The sequence below is a fragment of the Vicugna pacos genome, chromosome 6, assembly GCF_048564905.1.
Source record: "Vicugna pacos chromosome 6, VicPac4, whole genome shotgun sequence".
NCBI classification, from domain to species: Eukaryota; Metazoa; Chordata; class Mammalia; order Artiodactyla; family Camelidae; genus Vicugna; species Vicugna pacos.
In genome coordinates, this window is record NC_132992.1 from 71,375,054 (window position 1) to 71,396,815 (window position 21,762).

Genomic DNA, 21,762 nt, shown 5'->3' on the forward strand with positions numbered 1-21,762 from the left:
CATAAGAGATAATCTGTAATTTTCTTGTGATGTCTTTGTTGATTATGGTATCAGATTATCTGCTTGCTTTGAAATGCTGGCCTCATAAAATAAGTTGAGAATTGTTCTTTCCTCTTATATTTTTTGGAAGAGTTTGTGAAGAGTTAATACTGTTCTTTAAATGTTAGAATTCAGTGGTGAAGCCATCTAGGGCTGAGATTTTTTTTTTTGCTGGAAGTTTTTTAACTACTTATTGAATCTCTTCACTTGTCATAGGTCTATTCAGATTATCTATTTCTTCTTGAGTCAGTCCAGTAGCCTGAGTCTTTCTAGGAATTTGTCCATTTCATCCAAGTTATCTAATTTGTTTATATACATTTGTTCATAGTATTTCTTTATAGCCCTTTTTAAAAATTTCTGTAAGGTTGGCTGGCAGTCATGTCCCCTCTTTCTTTCTAATTCTAGTAATTTGAGTCTTTCTGTTTTTCTCAGTCAGTCTAGCTAAAGGTTTGTCAATTTTCTTGCTGTTTTCAAAGAACCAGCTTTTGGTTCCATTGATTTTTCATTTTTCTGCTCTTTATTTTCTTAACCTCCACCCTGATATTTATTATTTCCTTCCTTCTGCTTGCTTTAGATTTAGTTTGTTCTTCCAGTCCCTTAAGGTGGAAGATTAGGTTATTGATTTGAAATCGTTCTTCTTTTTAATATAGGCACTTATAGTTATAAATTTCCTTTTAAGTACTACTTTAACTGCATTCCCAAAAGTTTTATGTCTTCATTTTTATTTATCTCAAAGTATTTTCTGATTTTTCTTTTGATATCTTCTTTGACTCATTGGTTATTTAGGAGTATGGTGTTTAATTTCCACATAGTTACACATTTCCCAAATTCCACTGTAGTCAGAGACATACTTTGTATTATTTGTATCCTCTCAAATTTATTAAGGTTTGTTTCATAGTCTATCATATGATCTATCCTGGAGAATGACAGATCATTGTAACTATAAGATCTCATTGTAAAAAAAAAACAAACAAAAAAACAACTTCTCTGAGTGATTTTTTTTTTCTCTTTGTGTTTCAGATTGTTGTTATAATGAGAGGATTGCCTGGCAGTGGAAAGACACATGTTGCAAAACTTATTAGAGTGAGTATGGGAAAGTGAAAGAATCAGTTGCTTTTGTTAGCCACTGGCCTTCTTAGCAAGCAATGTGATACTGATATAGATACTTCCCATTTGATCGGTTCTAGTTGGCCTATCTGGTAGATGCGGTCTCATAAATTTTGATATGCTTAAGACAACTACTTTTGCCTCTGCTTGATTTGAAGCCACGAGAAGATTGCATAGTATTTAGCCACAAGAGAGAACTCTGATTTGTACATTTACTAATTTATTCCATAAATTCTTTTTAACTGTCCTCAATATGTGATTCTTAGGATAAGGAGGTAGAGTTTGGAGGCCCTGCACCCAGAGTTCTAAGCCTGGATGATTACTTCATTACTGAAGTGGAAAAAGAAGAAAAAGATCCAGACTCTGGAAAGAAAGTGAAAAAAAAGGTATGATTTATTTCTCTCAGATTGCATCCTGATTCATAAATAGTATTGAAAGGAAAATGTGTTCAAAGAGAAATGTAGCTTTTTGTTGTTGATGATTAAAAGTAGAATTTATTCAGAGAGGTGCACCCTCCATAGACAGAGTGCAGGCTGTTCTCAGAAGGCAAGAGAAGGGCCAAAGGTGAGGGGTTGGGTGTTTAAAGTAAAAGTAGATACACACTCCATAGACAAATTACAGCCTATCTCCAAAGATGAGGGAGTGAAACGCCAGAAATGTAGCTTTTTTGAACACAAACTTTAGTACTTAGGTGTGAAGGAAGGACTACAAAGTCATCTACCCAGATGCTAACCAGGGAAGGGTTTTAAGATGATTCTTTGCTTTTGCTAACTCATCTCTTTTGGGGGATCACAGGTAATGGAATATGAATATGAAGCTGAGATGGAGGAAACCTACCGAACCAGCATGTTCAAAACTTTCAAAAAGACTCTGGATGATGGTTTTTTCCCTTTCATCATCCTGGATGCTATCAATGACAGAGTTAGACATTTTGACCAGTTTTGGAGTGCAGCAAAAACCAAGGGATTTGAGGTATAGATTTAAAAGAACTGTAGAGTACTTTGTGTTATCATATAAGTGCTGCATTTGTTTGCCTAATGAGTATTCATTCTTTCTTAGGTATATTTGGCTGAAATGAGTGCAGATAACCAGACTTGTGGCAAAAGGAATATTCATGGAAGAAAGCTCAAAGAAATAAATAAGGTGATTTTTTTGAAACATAGAAGGTGTTGTATTCTAAACTTCATTTTGCCTGTTTCATCACTGTTGTCTGGAATTTCTTGTTTATCCCTTTTATTCTCAGAATTTCTTTTCTACCTGCTTTAGTAAATATTTCTTACTCTGTATCTAAGTGAAAGAGATGGCCTAGCTCTTCCTGGAACTAGCCTGTTAGACTTCATAGTGTTAGCTAAATTTGTCTTGGACACTTACTTGAGCTTTCTTTGAGTAGTTTCCAGAGATAACTTGATCTCTTGAATCTCAATTAGATGGCTGATCACTGGGAAACTGCACCTCGTCATATGATGCGTCTAGACATTCGTTCTTTGCTGCAAGATGCTGCTATTGAAGAGGTAAGTGTCCTTTGACTAGAAAGTAATATAAAAGTGACCTTTTTTTTAACTTGGAAAAAAATTTAATTATAGAAAAGTTGCATAGATACTATAAGAACACCTGCATGACTTTCATTGAGATTCATCAGTTGTTAATATTTTGCCACATTTTTCTGTATATATACTTCTCCTTCTTTGTCATCGTCTCATTACTACTGCTGCTGTTATTGCTATTACTGTGAAACCATTTGAGAGTTAAAATGCAGACATTATAATTATAGATCCCTAGATATTTTAGTAGGTATCTCCCAAGAACAAGGGAATTCTCTTATAAAACTAGAAGTCTCAATTATCAAATTCAAGAAGTTTAACATTGATAAAATACTATATTGAGTAATATAAATTTCCTGAATTAAATTTTCTGAATTCTCTCATATACAGTCCATATTCAGATTTCACCAATTTTTCCCATAATGTGCTTTATAGCAACTTTTAAAAATCCAGGATCCAATCCTTTAATATAAAATTAGTTTCTCACCCATGTCACTGTTACAAAAGACAAAGACTTTTTGAAGAGTATAGGCCAGTTAGTTGTTTTGTAGAATGCCCCTCAGTTTGGGTTTGTCATGAGTAGCTTTAGGTTAGACATTAGCGTGGATGCTACATAAGTGATGTTGTGTCCTCACTGCATCATGTCAGAAGCCATATGTTGTCAGCTTACTTCATTATTGGTGATTTGAATGTTGATCACTCATCCAATTTTTCTACCTTTTTCTCTTTGTTATAACTAATCTGTAAGGAGAGACTTTGAAACTGTTAATATCCTGTTCCCCAACACATTTTCATAGATTGGTCATTCTTGCCAAAATCAATGATTAGTTTAGTGGCAATAAATCTTTATCCTGGAAAAGGAGAGATTTGTCTCTTTAATCAGTTACTACTATTTTGTTTGACCTCTTCCTGTAAATAAGAGTTATCTATACTCAATGTTGTCATTGTATTTTTATGTGTTTTTACCTCTCATGTCACTTCTCAACCTGTTTCCTTCTGGGTTCTGCCCCAACCATTCTCCAGAGACTCTCTCACCAAACATTTCCATGATAATGGACAGTTCTCACTTCTCCTGTTGCATAATTTTGCAGCCACGCGTGCTGTAGTTGACCGTGTTCACCTTCTTGGAAACATTTCTCTCTTGGCTTCTTTGAGTCTACCTTCTCCTGGTTTTCCTCTTGCATCTCTGGCCATCTCTTTTCAGTCTCCTTTGCTGACTTTCCTTACTACCCAGTCCTTAAATGTTGGAGTTCTTTAGGGCTCTATCCTAGGCTTTATTTTCAGCCTGTACATCCTATATAGGTAATCAGTCTTTCTGGTACCTTGGATTGCTACTTATATGCCCTTAATATTAAATTATAAAGGCTGGAATAAGTTTTATCAATATCTTAACAGAAATTATATCTGAGTGGAGAGATTATCAGCAGTTTTTATAATTCTACCATTATTTTCCAAATTCTCTACAAAAAATACGTATTACCTTAGTATACCTCAAACTCAACTTACTTAATATATAATTCATCCAAACCTGTTCCTCTTCTAATATTCTCTATTTTAGTAATTAGACCCACCAGTCACTTGGTTGCTAAAACCCTGACTCTTTACTCTCCATTATCCTTGACTCTTTACTCTCTCCTTATACCAGAATTTGACCCTATCTCTCCACCATGTAGTCAGCCTAGAAGTTGTGTCAATTTTATCTTATCAACTTCTTTAATCTATCTACTCTCTATTTTTATTGCTACCATTCTGGGCCAAACTATTATCATCTGACTTTTCACTATACTCTTTCTTACATTTTGAAATTTGCATCATACATGTTTTACTTGATTGAAATAAATACTTGCTAAAGGTTTTTAAAAGAAATCCTAGTAATCCATAGTCATTCAAAACAGATAACCATCAACTTAGAACAGATCATTATATTCAACTCATAGGGAATTATGAAGATGAATAATCCCAGAAAAATAAAAGGCAGAAATACCATTCTGTCTTTTAGTAGTTCTGTTTCAAAGTTTAGGGTGCTAGAAATTCTTTAGTATGTAAGAGTGAATCTGTGCTGTCTTGCTCTGGGCAACTGTGCTCATTTCATATCTCAGTGACAGACTCAACATTTTCCTAAATGGTAACTCAGTCTTTTTTGTGTGTGATTATTGGGGTGCTATAGGTAGAGATGGAAGATTTTGATGCAAATATTGAAGAACAGAAGGATGAAAAGAAAGATGCAGAGGAAGAGGAAAGCGAACTGGTAGGAGACAGAACAACCACTTTGAACAAAGTGTCTCTTTATTAAAATTCTTAAGGTTTTAATTCAGATCTGTGATCAGATTACTGTTGTTGACATGTACCATAATGGTAAAAGTTTCCATAATCATCCTCCAGGAGACTTTTGGATACTTTTTATTTTTCCCCTGACCAAAAGAAAAGAACCCTCTACTGTGTTGTTATAAGAAAATTTTAAGAGTGCTAAGAAACTTACCCTTGTACTCACTCATCTATTTGTGGGTGGCTTTAGGGGAATCTACTTTTTAAGAAAATCAAGTACACATGAAAGGGCATTCTTACATTCCAGCAGATATGTGGTACAGCCTACCCAGTGTATGCATAATTGTCTCTTCTTTGCTACGAGATGTCAAAATTGAGTTTCTGTCAACTAAGGCAGAAGAACGTATTGAATGAGGATGCAGAGGGTTGCCACTGACTGCTGGATTTGTTCTTCTGCATTTTATCCTATTAAGTGATGGGGGGAATGATTTGACTGTGTAGGCAATGCATTTTGCTTAGGCTGATTAAAGGCGTACGTAGTATGAATTCAAAGTTCCCGTGTACCTACTGTAAATGCTTTTGATCACACCTCTGTAGTGATGTTTGCCTTACCCTGTCATTCAAGAATATGCGATCTATAGACTTACTAATGTTATTTTCAGTGTTTGCTAATGGGATACAGAGATTAGCGATACTTCGGAATAGTGTTGCTTTTTTAATTCAGAATACTATTTGGTTTATTTAATACTTCAGACCTTGCTAAAGCTGCTTTTCATATTTTTCTGAAAATGTACAAAGTGAGAACCCTGATCCCTACCCCATAGAGAATACAGACTCTCTAAGGAGTGGTCCCTTCAACCCATGTGTGTTATACAGGACTCTGGATAGAAATTGTGTGTTTATATAGAGATGGTGTCAACCTCTACATTCCTAGATTTCATATGTGGATTAAAAAATAAGCTTAAAAGTTAATGGCATTTGAGTCTCAGTATTTTTTTTTCTTTAAACAAAGTATTTTTATGAATTAGGTTGTATTTTGACATACATGATCTAAGATGTAGGCAGGAAATTCACTTAAGGGTCCACGCTGTCCTGGAATATGGCTAATGATCTCTAGCTACTTGCAGCGTGTGTACTAGGAAGCAGTCATGTGAGAAGTCTATGTATAATGTTAGCTTTCTGAAGCTCCGTCTTCCTTTTGTGGAGATTTCAGTTCAGGGTGTGGTTCATAACATCTGATTTGCTTAGGTATAGGTCAAAACTTGGAACTTTTAATTGAATATACTATTATTTTAAAAAGTGAAACACACTGTATTACTGTTTTTCATCAGAAACATGGCAGTGAAGCCTTAAAACTCTACCCTGCTGGACTATCTCTTTTATTTCCAAGTGGCCTAATATTTCAAACAGTGAGATGATTTTACAGTTTTAAGGAAGAACAGGGTGGTTCCAGCAGGGGGGAAGCTAATATACTCGTCTTGTTTATCTTTATGTGATAAAACTTCTCTTAACCTTTTTTCAAAATGCAGAATCCAGATCTTCTACTCTTGGGTTCTATTCCAAGAGTAAAAGATTATTGGAGAATTTTAATCAAAGGGTTAAGAGCAAGTCTCATGTCATTCAAACCACCTTAATGGAATTATCACTGAACTTTGCGTTTTCTACTCTGTACTGATTACTCCAGCTGGGTGAAATCCAAACTTTTCTTGGTTAAGAGACTCCTTTGGGGGGATCAATGGTATATTTTATCTTTTTTAGTGCTTCATTGAACCTAATAGATATGACTCAGAATTTATAAATATATTATTCTAGTTATGCTTAAGGTTTTCAGATGATCTTTGAGATATAACTGTACAGATTCCATCAGTACAAAACTTTTAGCACCATTACTTCAGTCTCGCTTTGTCTTGGTTTGTTCTAAAAATGTATTTGGAAAAGATGGCATAATTTATAACCTGAAATACTACCTAATAAGTTGAAACTGAATTCCTATTCCGGCTTAAGGACTAGAAATGTATAAAACCTGTAGGTTTTCTGGAAGAATGATGATGCTCTAGTAAACTCTTACACAGAAGCTATTGTTATGAAATGTTCAGCATACTTTCCAGCTTTACCAGTGTGTCAGTCTATTCTATGAAGTTGAACATTCCCAATAGTAGAGAGATACGTTGATTCTTAAAAGAAGATGCTGACACCTTTGATGAATCTGTCCTGTATAATAAGTCCTAGTAATAAAGTTCTGTATGTTAGGATCTAATGGAGAATAGAGTCCAAATGAAGGAAAAGGGGAATCATAGTGAATTATGTGGAGAAAGCATATACTTGCTAGGTGAATAAACTGAAGGACTTAACTTCATAGTTAAATAGGTACCTTGGGAAATTTGAAAATCTTAGATAGGATTTGGTTTAAAATAAACTACCCAGATATTTTATTAAATGAAATATAAATTGCCTGTAGAGATTTCTATTTTTTTATATAATAGGAAAATGTAATTTTAAAAGACATCAGAAATAATAATCTAGTTTCCAACTGATGAAAACGTAATACTCTGAAATTGAGTCAGCATAATTAGCCTTTGTGAGATCTGACTGGTAAATGGATTGAGTCATTTTAAAATGAAATTGAATTTCATAGTTGTGTTCAGTGATACCAAGTTTTCTCCTTTCTTTCGAGTATCTAAAATTATACTGGAATATAAAGTAACTGTCTTGAAGAACACTCTTTGGACCTCATGGCTACTATCACTTGAGAATAGCAGTTGTATTTAGAAAATCACCTAGCTAGTATTATAATCCTCTGCTACTCTGAATGACAATAATTTTAGCACAGTAACTACCATACATTCTTACAGTATTTGCTGTACAGCTGTTGTTCAGACTACAGTTGTGTGTCCTGAACTGTAGCCGCCTCAAAGCGCCTTCATGATACTATTCTGAAGTGACTACTCTGAAATTTGGCAGTGAAGTTTGGTGAATTTGGTAATTTGGTTTCTTCAAAGATAATGAGACTGTGTTTTCCCTAAGGATATATTTATAACTAGTGAGTGGAAACTGAATCCATTCCCAGTTTTAATGCTTTTCCAGTTCAAAAGTGATATGCATGTATGTGTCTCTTTCTAACCCTTCGAGCTTCTCTCTGTGTACGATTTAGGGTTACATTCCGAAAAGCAAATGGGAGATGGACACATCTGAGGCAAAGCTAGGTGGGTATTTCCTTTTTCCTGTTTTTATATGTGATACCTGATGGTAATGGTCATAGATCTTTCTGCTGTAAGAAGAACAAATTTCCCAAAATTTCTGCTTAAACCAAGATTTTTGGCCTACCTTACATCCTTAGTCTGTTTTGCTGGCTTTCTTTGTATCTTGTGACAGAGTAAAAGAAGAGTATTTTAAAAACACTACCTTCAGTACCACTTAAAGTTTTTAGAGTAAATGGAAATATGTGATAACTTTAGTAATAAAATACTGTCACTTTTAAAATCCGTTCTTTAATATTAATCAGAAACGTTAGTGCCAGTGAGATTTCTACTTTTTCAAAAGAATATTTAACTGCAATCCAAAGTTGAACCTGATTATGAATACTTTGGGTAATAATAGTAATAATAATAAAAATTGAAATTTAAAAAATAATTAAAAGATAGTTATTTTTGTTGTATGATAAATTAGAGTTTCTGAATGGGAGAGGTAGATATATAATTCAGGTTTTTGAGGAGCCTGCTTTGTAAGATTCCATTTAAATTTTCCTTCAACTTGTCTTTAGTGCCAGATTACAAGGTAAACTGGTTAAAATCATTGTCTAAATCAAAAACTGGAGTTGCTTAAAGTGAGGCTGTCTGTCAAGCAGAAAATCATATATATGCAATGGATTTTCCTCCAAAATTTCATACTAATATTGCAGTACTTTTTTTTTTTGTAACCTCACCTAAAGAGAACCATTTAACATACCAGGATGTATTATAAGATAATGGGATAAGAGTTTTTGAAAAGATTGACCTTACTAATGTATGAAGTGTGACTGTTGGTCTCTTCATTTCTCTTGCTGTATTATGCTGCTACTCTAAAGCTGAAGTAACCAGAGAAATATATCTTAAATTCATAGAACAAATTTGAGTCATTTAGCTGCTTCACTGTTTGGGGCATATTATCTTTGTTTCTGACATCAGAGGGATACATTTTATACACAGTTGCATAGGCTACACCTTTTGTTTTGCCCAGATGATCATGTGAGCCATTGATATTGACCAGGTCCCATGTTAAAAGACAATTCCATAAACTGTAGTTATTACCATATTATTGGGATAGGTGCTTTGTGCAAAGTCTGAAATATTTTTCTAGTGTATGGTATGTGAAAATTATATATAGTTACTGATATATTCTTCCACTCATCCTCCCTCTGTGGGAAATCTTAATAAAAACCAACTATCTCCTTCCCTAAACTTTCAAAGCATTCATAATTGTTTAAATGCAATTAAATATGTAGGAAAATCATAATCACAAATTTCTTTTTTAATAATACTACTTCAGGTCTGTTTATTTTGACATTAGATTAAATCTCATATTCTATACTTACAGAATAATCTGTAAGGCTGTGTAAGATCATTCCTTCTTTTCTGGTTCTCTAAATAGTGATTATCTTTTGGGGCAAAGAGAAATGGTAAATAAAGAAACAAGGGGAATGTAAAAGTGATAAATATTTTAGTTAAGCATATGATCTTTAGAGGCCGTCTGTAATATATTATCTAGGATAATGCTTTTTTTAAACTTGAGCCAGTCCATTTTCTATTTTCCTTTCTAATTTCTAAAGAGAAAGGAAAATGGAATTTAGTTATTACAATTCAAGAAAATATGACATTAATCTTGGTGTTGATTTCTGGAAAAAAATTCTGACCTGTCCACCATTTGCTTGTCAGAAAATACATTTGACTTCGATACAAATTCAGTCCGTTTTAAAGACAGAATGTTAGTAAATTCCAAAAATAGGATTGTTAAATAAACCATTTCAGGTAAAGGCACTGAAGTTCTAGTAATGAGTTTAGGAAAGAAATTTTAACATGTTTGCAGTTGGGTTTTTGTTTGTGATAGTGATGTTTCATATAATGACTTGCCTCTTGCACCACTGTATTATCTTGAGAGCTAAACCATCTGTAGAGGAAGGCGAACTGAGTGTGTGCATTCTTGAAAGTGCTTGTTTGTTTCTTTGAGATTGGTCCATGGAGCCAATGGAGAAGATTCTTCTCTAAAACATGACTCTCTTCATCTGAGAATTAGCATATTTACGTTGCCTTCCTTGTCATAAATTCAGTAGATTTGAATACCAGGCACAGTTTATTTTTCTGAGTACTTTACCAACATTCTTAAGTTACTCTTGGTAACATGATTATGCTGGGTGGAAACAATATTAAGCTTTAGCAGTGTCATACATTGAGCCAGACTAGCTGAATCTATAACTGAGGAATATTGATTTACAAATGAGTCTGCCAGTGAGAAAATACTCACCTATAATCGTCAAGCAGCTATTAAATCTCATTGCAAATTCTTGATCTATGTTCAGTAAGTACAATATACAGTTCAGCCAATGTGTGAGTGTTAAATTGAAAGTGGTGTAATCTTAGAAAAATTCAGAACTAGCCTGAGCTGCATCTGGCATGGGTGTCATGGAGTTGTTGAAGACTGCGTGTGGCCCACCTTCAGTAGCACCTGACTGACTCCCTTCCAGCTGGAACACAGGCATCCTAATGCAAGGGTGGGTGTTACATGCCATACTGAATGCTGGGATTTCAGTATTGAAGCTACTTAAATTCCGCTAACATGATTTTGGTTTCTTAAACTGAGAAACCAAAAGAATATTTGAGACTGTTACCATCTCAGTTTAGGTTTCTTTATATCAAGTACTTTTGCTTTTCTCATCTCAGTGTCATTTGTCTCTGCTTATGAGTTACTGTGTACTGGCCTTCTACGTGTCAGGCAGTTTCATCTCTTCAGTTATTATTTATATAGGCACGTAACTCTTGTATGTTCACCATGAACAAATTTTCAGAAATAATTATGTTTAGAAAATACATAGATGTATCTAAAATTTTTTCCTGTTGTGCTGTAATAATAATATAATCTGTTTTGAAGATGTGGTAAAATTCTGTGACCTGCCAAGTTGGATATTTAAACTTTCATCTTCATCTTAAAACTTCACCTTTTGAAACTCAAACCTCTGGGAATCATTAGCATGAGTGTATTGGACACCAGTTGTCTTCTGTAACTAACAAACACCCGATTCCTCTTCCCTCACCTTATGCCATACATCTGTGTGTTTGGGTTTCCAGGATGCCATCTGGAAGAGCTATGAACCTTTCTTCAGCCCCAAGAAGGAAACTTTAAACACGCTGTGCACAATAAAATTTCAGATTAAACATTACAAACAAGGGTTTTCAGACTAGATATACATGCTCTTCTGAACTTCATGTTGCAAATATGGGACTCCTGGTCTATAACTCCTGGCATACACCCGGTGTATGAGGGAAAGTTCTTGCAGGTTTCACACTCCCCTTCTGTATTGCTGCCTGGCCGTGTTCTATTCTTAGGTTTGAAATATGAAGAGTTTCCCTTGAAATATGTTAATGTCAAAGATGATCTTAATAAGTTGGAAATCCTTTGAGGTTTATTTAATAAGTGTGTTGGAGCTGCCTACTCTTCTGAATACTGTATGTACGCTATTGAACTGAGAACAGTTTTATTGTTTATGGGACTTCCTTGATATTCTAATACCATATTCTATGTCCCTGTGCAATCAAGGTGTCACTTCTTTAAGATCTTGTATAATATGGCCTGTCATACATATGTAGATTAGAGCCATTTGGTACAGCATGTGTTTTACAGAGGAGATTAGAAGACTGTTTCTGTTGAACTCATCCATGTTAAAAATTTTCCAAAGTGATATGATAAGAATTTCTTGAGTTTTGTAAAGTGTTGTAATTTGACTTGCTGATTTTTCAATAATATTGCTTTTATGGGGGAGGAGCTTAGGAAATAAAAGCTTTGCCAATTATGCAAACTCTTACTGGTTTTTGAGGCCTGTATGGTATGGCACAGTTAGTTGTGTGTGAAACGTTTGAAGCATAAACTCACCTTGCCTTCTGCCACTGTTTCCATTGTACTTTTCTTTTTGTATCAAGTTCTCGCCAATTTGGTGTCTGAAAGGTTTCTATTATATACACTCTGTACCCTTTATGAAGTTAAATGAAGTGTGGTTATGGTGTGTTTCTGTTTAGGTTTTCCTTTATTGACCTGTTAATACTGTTGTGTTCACAACTACACATGAGTCAAAAGTTTAGTGCGTCAATGTAGCTAAAAAGAAAAATACATGCATGTTTTATATGTATATAAACATATTTCACATGTAGAATTCAAAATCAGAATTAACAACCAATAAAAAAGACAACACATTTTCATCGCATGTTCTTGAAGACACCTAAACTCATATCTCATAATTTCTGAATCAGCAATCCCTGTTCATTTAATTGATTACAGCTTGCGGCCTTTGGAAAGCCTAGCCCTCTCGGATTGAGGATTCAGAAAGACAATTCAGACCCGGCCACTTCAGCTGACTAGCCCTTAGCCTCAGAATGGTCAACAGCATTTCATAGTATAACCAAAGAAAGTGGTGATTTGTGTAGTCAACTTTTGCTTAAACATTAACTCATAGTGAATCCTCTCATAGCATCAAAATCCCAAGAAACCGTTAATCTAAAACCTTTCTAAACATTACCTTGGCTCACTGAGTTTTTGTACTACATGCTTTTCATACGGCATGGTATCACACATGATTGCAGGTCAAATGGGTGGTGTTGATATTGTTTTCAAGGAAAAAAAAAAAGAATGGAAGAAATTGTGTTTAGAAAAACCCAGTGTTATGTTTTCCTTCAGAACATGAGAGTTGAAGTGTTGTGATTTTAGCCAGGGTAGGAGGACGAGGAGGCCAGGAAACAAGTGCCTTCTCTTGCTCTGCCCGTATTTGTTACTTAAACCAGCACAGTAATGTAAAGGCTGACAGTGTGAATACCAGATAAACAATGGAAGTTGCACAGAACTTGATATTACCTCAGCCAAGAAGATAGTTGGGATCTGCAAGTAAGCTGCTCTCAGAAATGCGGATGTGCCCTCTCACAGTGTTCCAGCCTTCTTTTCCCTTGTTTGTGTGTTGTGTGCAAACTCACACTCTTCCTTAATGCTACGGCTCTGTGTTTGTCCCTCAGACAAGTTGGATGGCTTGAGAACTGGTACTAAAAGGAAACGTGACTGGGAGGCTATTGCCAGCAGAATGGAGGATTATCTTCAGCTCCCTGATGACTATGATACCCGTGCTTCTGAGCCTGGGAAGAAGAGGGTAAGAGACTGTCAATAACCACCACCAGAGAAAGGGCTTGTTTAGGCATCTGGTTTTAGAAAGTTATAGACATATTCATATGAATGCTATTTTTTTGAGAGTGATTTGGTTTATACTATATCATATTACACGTTAAAAAAATTAGTCAGCCCTGACAAATTATCAGATTGAAAGGTAGAAATAACTTAAAAAATGGAGAATAGACCCTCAGGTGGCTAGATGTTTTCAGCCTTAAAGGAGTTTGGAGTGGCTGCTTGTGCCATTTTGTCTTAGGGCAAAAGACCAGATGCAAAGTAGAGTATTGAAGAGAATCTGTGGGACTTCTTAGTGGATTAGATGTGGAGAGCCCAGGATGGATGGAATCAAAGGTGACTCTTCAAGGTGCTGACATAAACATTCCATTTACTGAGTTAGCAAAAAGTAGGGGAGTTGTAAGTTTGAGAGTGAAAAATCAGCAGTTCAGTGAGTGTACCAGTTAAGTGATAATGGGACTCAGGACTCCAAAATTTAAAAGTTCAGATAGAGGTAACTGTTTGAAGAAGTAAAGAATGGTGCATTGTTAAATGATACTGAGAAGACAGGTAAATTGGGAAAAGAGAAAATAGCCATTGGATTTGGCAACGTGGAGATCATTGATGATTGATCAAAAATAAGTCAAACTTTCTTAGAGAGTTGAAGGACAGAAGCAAGTTTGGAGCAGACTGAAGAAGAAATAGGAAATGAACAGCAAATGTAGACAACTTTTTGAAGAAGCTTTGCTATGAAAGGGAGCAGAGAAATGAAGCCAGGATGTTGGATAAGTCTTCCACATAGATGTCAAATTCAAGAAAAGTGATATTTGTGTCTATCCTTTAAAACAAAATAACAGAGTAAGAGGGATCACAGTGTATATGATCTACATCAGCCTATTCCAGCTGGTCTGTCTTGATCTTTCTATGTAAGTATGTACAGACCTACCCTTCTTTTTAAATGGCTGCCTAGTGTGCCAGTTTGGTTGAACAATTCGTTACATATCCAGTCTCTTGTCAGTGGATGCTCGTGCTGTTTTCATTTTATTGTTACTATAAATACTGTGGTGAAGTCATGATACGTATGCCTTGGCATCTTTTGGACAATATATCTCCAGCTTATATTTTTAGCCTTAAAGCTTCAAGCTCATAGAATATGATTTATCATTCTGTTGGATATTGTGGGATAGTTTTCCCAAAAAGTTGTACCTATGTTTATACCCACATGTAAGTAAATACCTATTTTTCCACACTTGCACCAGCAGTGCTGTTATCAAACTTTTTAATTTATGGCAATCTGATAGGTGAAAAAAAATTGTATCTTGTTTTGCATTTCTCTAAGTAAGAATGAGATTTTTACATACCATTTCTTTTTTTTTATGAATTCCCTCAGTACTCTAATATTAAAAGAATATTTATTATAAAAGAATAAAAATGCCAGTAAAACTTCATTATAGTGGATACCACTACGTAGAACTCCAGGTTTCAAAACTCTTTCAAATATCGCAGACAGTCCCTAGGCCTGCCCTTGCCTGTGTGTCTTAAGAGGATGGGGAAGAGAGACCTGATTAGTGGCCTTCTGTACGTGCCCAGCTCCACCCAGAGACTACTTGTATTGATACCTCATATTCCAGTTTTACAGTTGGAGCAACAGAAGTAGAAATAGCTCTTTCTTGGGAATAATAATTTGAAGTGTAGTTTGGTAACAATGAATTGTCTCAAGTGAGAAATACTTTTCTCTAGTTCAGTTTTAGTCAGATAACTATTGCTGTCTTCTATAAGGAGTATGTGATCCCATGTAAGTTATTTTGTAAGCAGGGTGGGTATAAGTGGCTCCTCTTTTAACTCTCTTCCCTGCCTCCCACCCCCTTTTTAGATAATTTTTGACACTTAAACCACTCACCAGAATCAACATTAGAGCCCAAGGAAAGCCTACAGGTAGCAAGGAATGCCAGCCTCATTACTCATTCCTTTGCTGAGGTCTCTTGATTTCTGTAATTAAGCTTTTTACAAATATTGGTCAGGTTCCTGGGATTAACTTTCACTGCAACACAAAGGTAGTTCTGTAGAGTTAATCATATTAGAATTTTACCATAATGGCTAAGTTTTAAAATATAATTCATTTCTTAAAAGTTTTACTTGTTTACTTGGGTATAAAATGGTAGCTCAAGTGGACTTTAATAGTGTTTCTTGATTGCTGTGGAAAAGTCAACATTTCCCTTGTTTTGTTTGCTGAACCCCATACATTTTAGAAATATTTTTGGTGACAGTGGATGCAGTATACATACCTGAAACGAGTGTTGGTCAAGACTTTTCTTTATTAAAACATTTTGTTTACAGTAAAGATAAAGGGCAAAAAATTGATATTATAAATCTCTACCTCTAGGAAGATTGGAAGGGACACTTACATTTAAGAAATCATTTCTAGCTGAAAGCCATTATTCTACTCCTTGTGTTTCTAGAGTTTTGGTAGTCATTCATTCATTCTACAACATTGCATGTCTGTGTGTCAGGTCTGTGCCTGAGGCCTCTTAATGAGTGGACCTAGAGTAGAGGAGTCCAGAATGTAAATAAATAATGTTAATGTATCTGTCTGTTAGAGATGTGAACAGAATACAGTAGTTTCCAAAATATTTTCATTTCAACTTTAAAATTTTGGGCATTTGTGCTAAAACGTATTGCCTATCTAAAAAGTAATTACATACTTTTCTAATTCCATGTTCTTTAATTTATCTGAGTTTTAAAGACTTAGAATTTAAACTGCAGATTTAAAAATTAGCCTTTAGTTTACTCAGGGCAAGATTGATCAATGTGTTTAATTCTGCTAAGGATGGACTGTGGACTGGTTACCGATTCTTTGTTAGTGGCCACAGTCCATCTGTCCATCCATCCATCCATTTTTCATCCCCGTTAACCACAGTCATCTTTTGCCAGGATGTACACCCAAGAACTGAGAGTGTATGAATCTGTCGAAATAAATACATCAGCATTAATGGGCAGAAGGCTCAGAGAGCTTGGTATACAAAAGCCCACATTATTTATTAGGCTTTTTACTAAAGCCCATGAAGGAAATTGAGCCATAATTTTTCTACCCACTAAAAATCTACTTTAAAAAGAATCAGGTGGTGTCCATTTTTCCCCACAAGTGTAACTATGTGTTTTGTCTTTGGCCAACTGGTTGCTGAAAACAATGGTCAGGGAAAACAAAATGAAACAAAAGCCTAATCATTTGATTGCCGTTCCCTTAGATGGTGATAGGGAGGGTCAGTGTACCTCTGAGAACAATAACACACTTCCAGGTCCACAATGAAGAGCATGCTCTGGTTCTTTTTCCTGTGACAGACCACAGTCACAATAAATCACAAGCCGTATTTAAAATGCGATCTCTGCAGACTTTGGTACTGTGCACTGCAAACCTGTTTCATAGTCTAAGTATTTCATCTTTTACAGAATATACCTGTTTATATTTTTAAATTAGTAATATATGTAAAAATATGTATTTTTTAAAAAATATCAGAGTACCAATAAAAATGTCCCTGACCTATATATTTGTAGTTATAATTTTGCCATAAATAACATCAGCTGAGTCTGCCTCTTGGCCTATTTATCTCATAAATCAAAGTAATAGTACCAGCTCCCTATTTTCTCTCTAAGATTAAACTTCAAAAAATATTTGTTATGTGGAGTTAAATAAAACTCAGTCCTTGATCTAGGGTATCTACAATCTGTTAGGGAAGAGAGATCTATAAATGGATAATTGCAATATCATGTGGAAGTTCAAAACTAGACATGTCAAAATCCAGAAGTAACTCCAAGGAGGCAGTGATTAATTATTTTATTGGCAAAGGACAAGAGGGATAAAGAAGAGGTTGTTGACTAGGTTCATGCCAAGTAGACCAGATTAGAGCACAATTGTTTCAGGAAGAGAATCTAGTATATGCAAGGTTACAGAGATGGGAAATGGTCCAGTGTGCTCTGAGAGCTGAGAGTAATTTTGTATTGCTGTATAAAATGCCATAGGTGCTGCCCAGAGATGCTGCAGAATAGTCAGGGCCAGGCCCAGAGGGACTTGGATGCTTGGATTTTAGTCTGTAGAGGAACGATTTAAAGCAGGTGAGAGTCACAGCCGTGTGTATTTTAGGGAGATTCCTCTGGCAGAGTGGACTGTGGAGGGAGTAAGAATGAAGATAGGAAGACTAGGTAGCAGTTATTGCTTTACTTCAAGTGAAAAATGAGGCCAGTGAACTAAAAAGGAGTGACAGAGGAGGTGGAGGGGACAGGGCTGAACTGTTCAGGAGCTGGAGTGATTAAGACTTGATTTACTAGAGAGTTTTTTCTTTCTATAACTTAAGATCTGTGGCTTTCTCCAATTCTCCCCAGTTAATTTCTAATTTTTTAAACTCCTGGTTTCAAATTAGTTATCCCACCTTTTAGAATATTCAGAGAGCTAAGAGGTTCTTTGCATATTTCTTCATATCTAAGGCCCAGCCTAATGCTGTATTCTTTTTAGGTGAGATGGGCAGACCTGGAAGAAAAGAAGGATGCAGATAGGAAAAGGGCCATAGGTTTTGTGGTCGGACAGACTGATTGGGAGAAGATCACAGATGAAAGTGGTCACCTGGCTGAAAAAGCCCTCAATCGAACCAAATATATATGAGACTTAGTTTTTGAATGGAGTCATTGTTCCTCTAAGGTAAGGGTATACAGTCATATAAATAGCCTACTCTGTGTTGTTTTAAAGGGTTTGAAATAAAACAGACAGCATGCTTTGCTTAAAATGCTTCTTTTCCTATATTATTTCCTGGTTCTAAAAGAGGAAGTATGTATTAATTGCCAGCATTTACAATACAGAGTATTGGAAAATGAAGCAATTTTCTGCAACCTGGCTCACTTATAAAAATGTAAGACTTAAGAAAACCTTGGATTCTGTAGATCTGAGAAGGAGTGGAGTGAGGGGACACTAAGGTCTGCTGAATTTTCTGTCTGTTGTTTCCTGGCGTGACAGCCTTTTCTTTTCTTTCCAGGTGGTTCGCTTTGAGGTGATCTGAAGCCAAGGCCTCTAGGAGCTTCGTTGTGTGTCACCTTGCTTCCACGTTTCAGTTTTTGTTTTGTTTCTACTGCTTTAGTTTTTTAAAGTTCTTCAGTGTCCCCAAGAGGTATTAGAGTCTTGCGCTACCGAAGCAAGATGTTAATTTTTCTTTTTAACTACTTTGGGGAGGGAGGGAGTGATAGCTTAACTGCTAAAGCCAGGTGAAGGTCTGCCGGAGGACTCCAACAGACAATGTTCCTCCACTGTACAGTGTCACAGACTATCTCTATCATCATTGCTTTGTGGCTGTTTTTGTTTTTTACTGTATGTAACTGGTAGCTGATTGTACTAGGATTTAAAAAAAAAATAAACTTTCATGATAAAGCCGATGAGATTCATGGGCTTTACAGCATGAGCCCCTTTCTCTTGTTTTCTTAATTTTACTTGTATTACTTTTCTAATATGGTGTGTTCTGATTACATGCTAGTTGAACATCCCAAAACCTCTTTCCCATGGAATAATATTTTGTGGCTCAGTGATTCCATAGCACATGTTGTGAACATAGCCTCAGTGATGTTCGCCAACACTTACCTATGTTTTCTACCTGATTTCTTTCTCTTTGCGTCTTGAAGACTAGTAGAGACAATTTAAAAAAAACTCATTGGTTCCCTGGAGCACATCTGTTCTGTATCGTGATGTTTTATTGTTTTATTCTTTCTCTGCTCCTCCCTCTCTTCTTTCCTTCTTCCTCTTTTTACTTTCTCCCTTCATGCTCTGTTATGTTTTGATTTTTCCCTGATGTGACTTTGACTCCTGGTGGACAAAACTGATGTACTCAGTGGAACTCGGGAGCTTGTTGCCTTACTGCTGAACTCAAATTGTTGATTTTTTAAGTCAAGATGACAGAGTAGGAGTATGGTGAAGTAGAGCACTCTGGCAGGTAGCCTTTAAGTCCGTCAAGTTTTCAGGTTCTTGCCAGATTGCTCGTTATTGAGAAGCATGGGCTGCACAGAACTTCCTCTCATGATGGTACCAGGGAGCACCTAGAAATATTCAGAGCTAAAACTCAAATATCGTTCCTGTTTAAAAACAAAAAAGGAGCTATTTTCCCTTTTTCATTCTGCAAAGAAAAAAAAAGTTACTTCCAGCACAAGACAAGACAGAGAAGAGAATTTTCTTCCTCAAACATCATTTCCACTTTGTAATCTAACTCAGCAAGCTGTAAATGTGTTAACAAAAGGCTTGAATATTTTAAAATGTTTACTTTTGGGCCACAGATTTAAAACATTTTAGTTTTATGACCTACATTATATACTGTGTGAATAGAGATAATATTTATCACCATTCAAATAGTATCACTTTGGATTCAAGAACTTGAAACTATAATAATGAAGACTAATTTAATGGGAAATTCTGACAACTTTCTGTACTTTTATCTTTCTTGAAATTCTGAATGTTTACATATGAGGCTTTAGGTTTATTAACAAGTCAATAGTAAATGTATAATTTGCTACATTAAGTAGTTTTCCACTGTTTGTAGTATTTAACAAGCTACTTTGGACTACACTTCTATGTAGTGATCTTTCTCAGCTGCCTTTATTATGTTGAGTGAAGGTACATCACAAGATGGTTAATAGAATTATCATTTATAAGAAGACCAACTTACCAGTTACTGAATCTACCAAATGTTGTCCTTATCAAAAGCAAAATTTGCAGATTGTGTTCTTTAGGAGGTATGTATGTTCTTATAGAGGACATTTTACTTCCGTTTTCTTAAGCATGTTTTTGTCCTGACAGTATTCAGAATGCCTGTGAAATGAGAAGTGGTAATCACCCATGAATTACTTTAAATCTGTCATGTTTTTGCCTTGCACCCATGGCTTTGTGTCTGTGATCTTATGCCAAGAAAGGGTAGGAAAAGTGAACCAGGTCAGAAATAGCCTCTGCTGATTTTTAGAAGATGCTGATTAACATGACCTTAGGTGATGAACATAGACTGTTGCCTGCTTTAGGAAACTGGTGTAACACATAACTTCAGTGAAAGGGGATTAATGAAAAAGAGATCAGGCACCAAAAAGAAAGTAATAGAGACTGTCAGTTGATATTTGACTTTGCTAATCCAATATGGAACTGTTAAGAAATTCCTAACTTTGCATTATCACTAGGAGCAGAATGGTATAGGAAGTTCAAGAATATCTTGGTGAAATATGTTCTGGGTAGAAATTGCCTTGATAACACAACTATTTTAAGTTTATTAAGAGATGTCCTTGAAATACAGAAGACCAAACTCAGGTTCCATTCATTTGCTAGCATTTTACTGTTATTTTACTAACGTTGTTTTCCTTACCTCTGAAAACTGTTTGGTATGTGTTTTTAAATTTTTGTTTTAAACATTAAGTTTATTGAAAATCTTTTGTGGTGTCTGTGTCTTAATACAAAATAGTCTAATGTTGGGGGAAGTTCCTGTTATCTTTAATATTTGAGATCTTTTAAACTAAGTGTAAAACCTCTCACTTCAGTGATTCAACTCTACTTATAAACTCCCTGTGCAAGTAACTTGGTAGATGAGATGCAGAAATTTTTCTATTCGGTAATCATTTAGGGTAAAGTTGCCATATTCAAAGTACATTGTGGCTGATTACAAAAACGGAAAGCCGTTATTAATACATGGTAGTCTGCTTGTTGACACTTATTTGATTCACATAATTTTCTAGAAGTTTGAATTTGATTCAGCTACCAATGCTTAATTCACAAGTTTTTCTGACAGAGGTAAAATTAAATTTCTGATTGGATTCATCTCCCTTGTGAAAGAATTCTGACTGTTGATTGGACAGATCAAAGTAAGTGCCGTCTCTTCTTGAGATCAAGTATCAAATTCTGAATTGGATTGACTAAAAACTTCTTACTTTGGAGGCACCTCAGCTTTTTTTTTGTGAAGTGTTTTGTCTTCCTAACTATGCAAGTTGCAGATATTTTGGTAATAGTAGTTATCTAAAGCCAGCTTACTGCTACGACTATAAAAGCAGCAGGTTGTCCGCTATAAAGAGACTATACAACGATTTCAGGTGGATTTTAGAGTATAGAGTTACCAAAACTAAGATGAATTTTACTAGAGCAAAGAAGATAGAAGAATGATTCTTCATTTCTAGTATTGAAAGACCCTAATACAAGTTCAAGTTCCTCTCTTAGATGCTGTGACCTTTATCAAATTATTTACCTCATCTGAGCTCCAGTTTCCTCATCTGTAGAGTGAAAATAACAAAACTCACCTATTAAAGGTTGCTGTGAGGAGTAGATTGAGATATTGCTTATAAAGCTGCTTGGCACAATACCAAGCTCAAAAATTGGTAGCTGTCATCATCATCATCATCATTATTTTTTGACTTGTTCTCATAC

The 21,762-nt window shown here is 35.4% G+C and overlaps 1 protein-coding gene across 6 annotated transcripts in view; it reads left to right on the forward strand.

Moving 5' to 3' along the window:
• The window catches only part of YLPM1 (YLP motif containing 1), a 59,506-nt gene extending 40,725 nt beyond the window's left edge, over window positions 1–18,781 (forward strand). For 4 of the 6 annotated variants that reach the window (XM_006206073.4, XM_072963435.1, XM_015240779.3 and 1 more), the window contains 10 exons: window positions 1,060–1,122; window positions 1,413–1,532; window positions 1,942–2,118; window positions 2,206–2,289; window positions 2,574–2,657; window positions 4,855–4,935; window positions 8,104–8,155; window positions 13,199–13,329; window positions 17,848–18,030; window positions 18,362–18,781. In XM_006206073.4, coding sequence (XP_006206135.1) covers window positions 1,060–1,122; window positions 1,413–1,532; window positions 1,942–2,118; window positions 2,206–2,289; window positions 2,574–2,657; window positions 4,855–4,935; window positions 8,104–8,155; window positions 13,199–13,329; window positions 17,848–17,994 — 939 coding nt within the window. In that variant the 3' untranslated portion in view covers window positions 17,995–18,030; window positions 18,362–18,781. Of the gene's footprint in view, window positions 1–1,059; window positions 1,123–1,412; window positions 1,533–1,939; window positions 2,119–2,205; window positions 2,290–2,573; window positions 2,658–4,854; window positions 4,936–8,103; window positions 8,156–13,198; window positions 13,330–17,847; window positions 18,031–18,361 lie in introns of those variants that run through there. The other 2 variants (XR_004190433.2, XM_072963433.1) reach the window with 2 other exon arrangements.
• The last annotated feature ends 2,981 nt before the right edge of the window (window positions 18,782–21,762 follow it).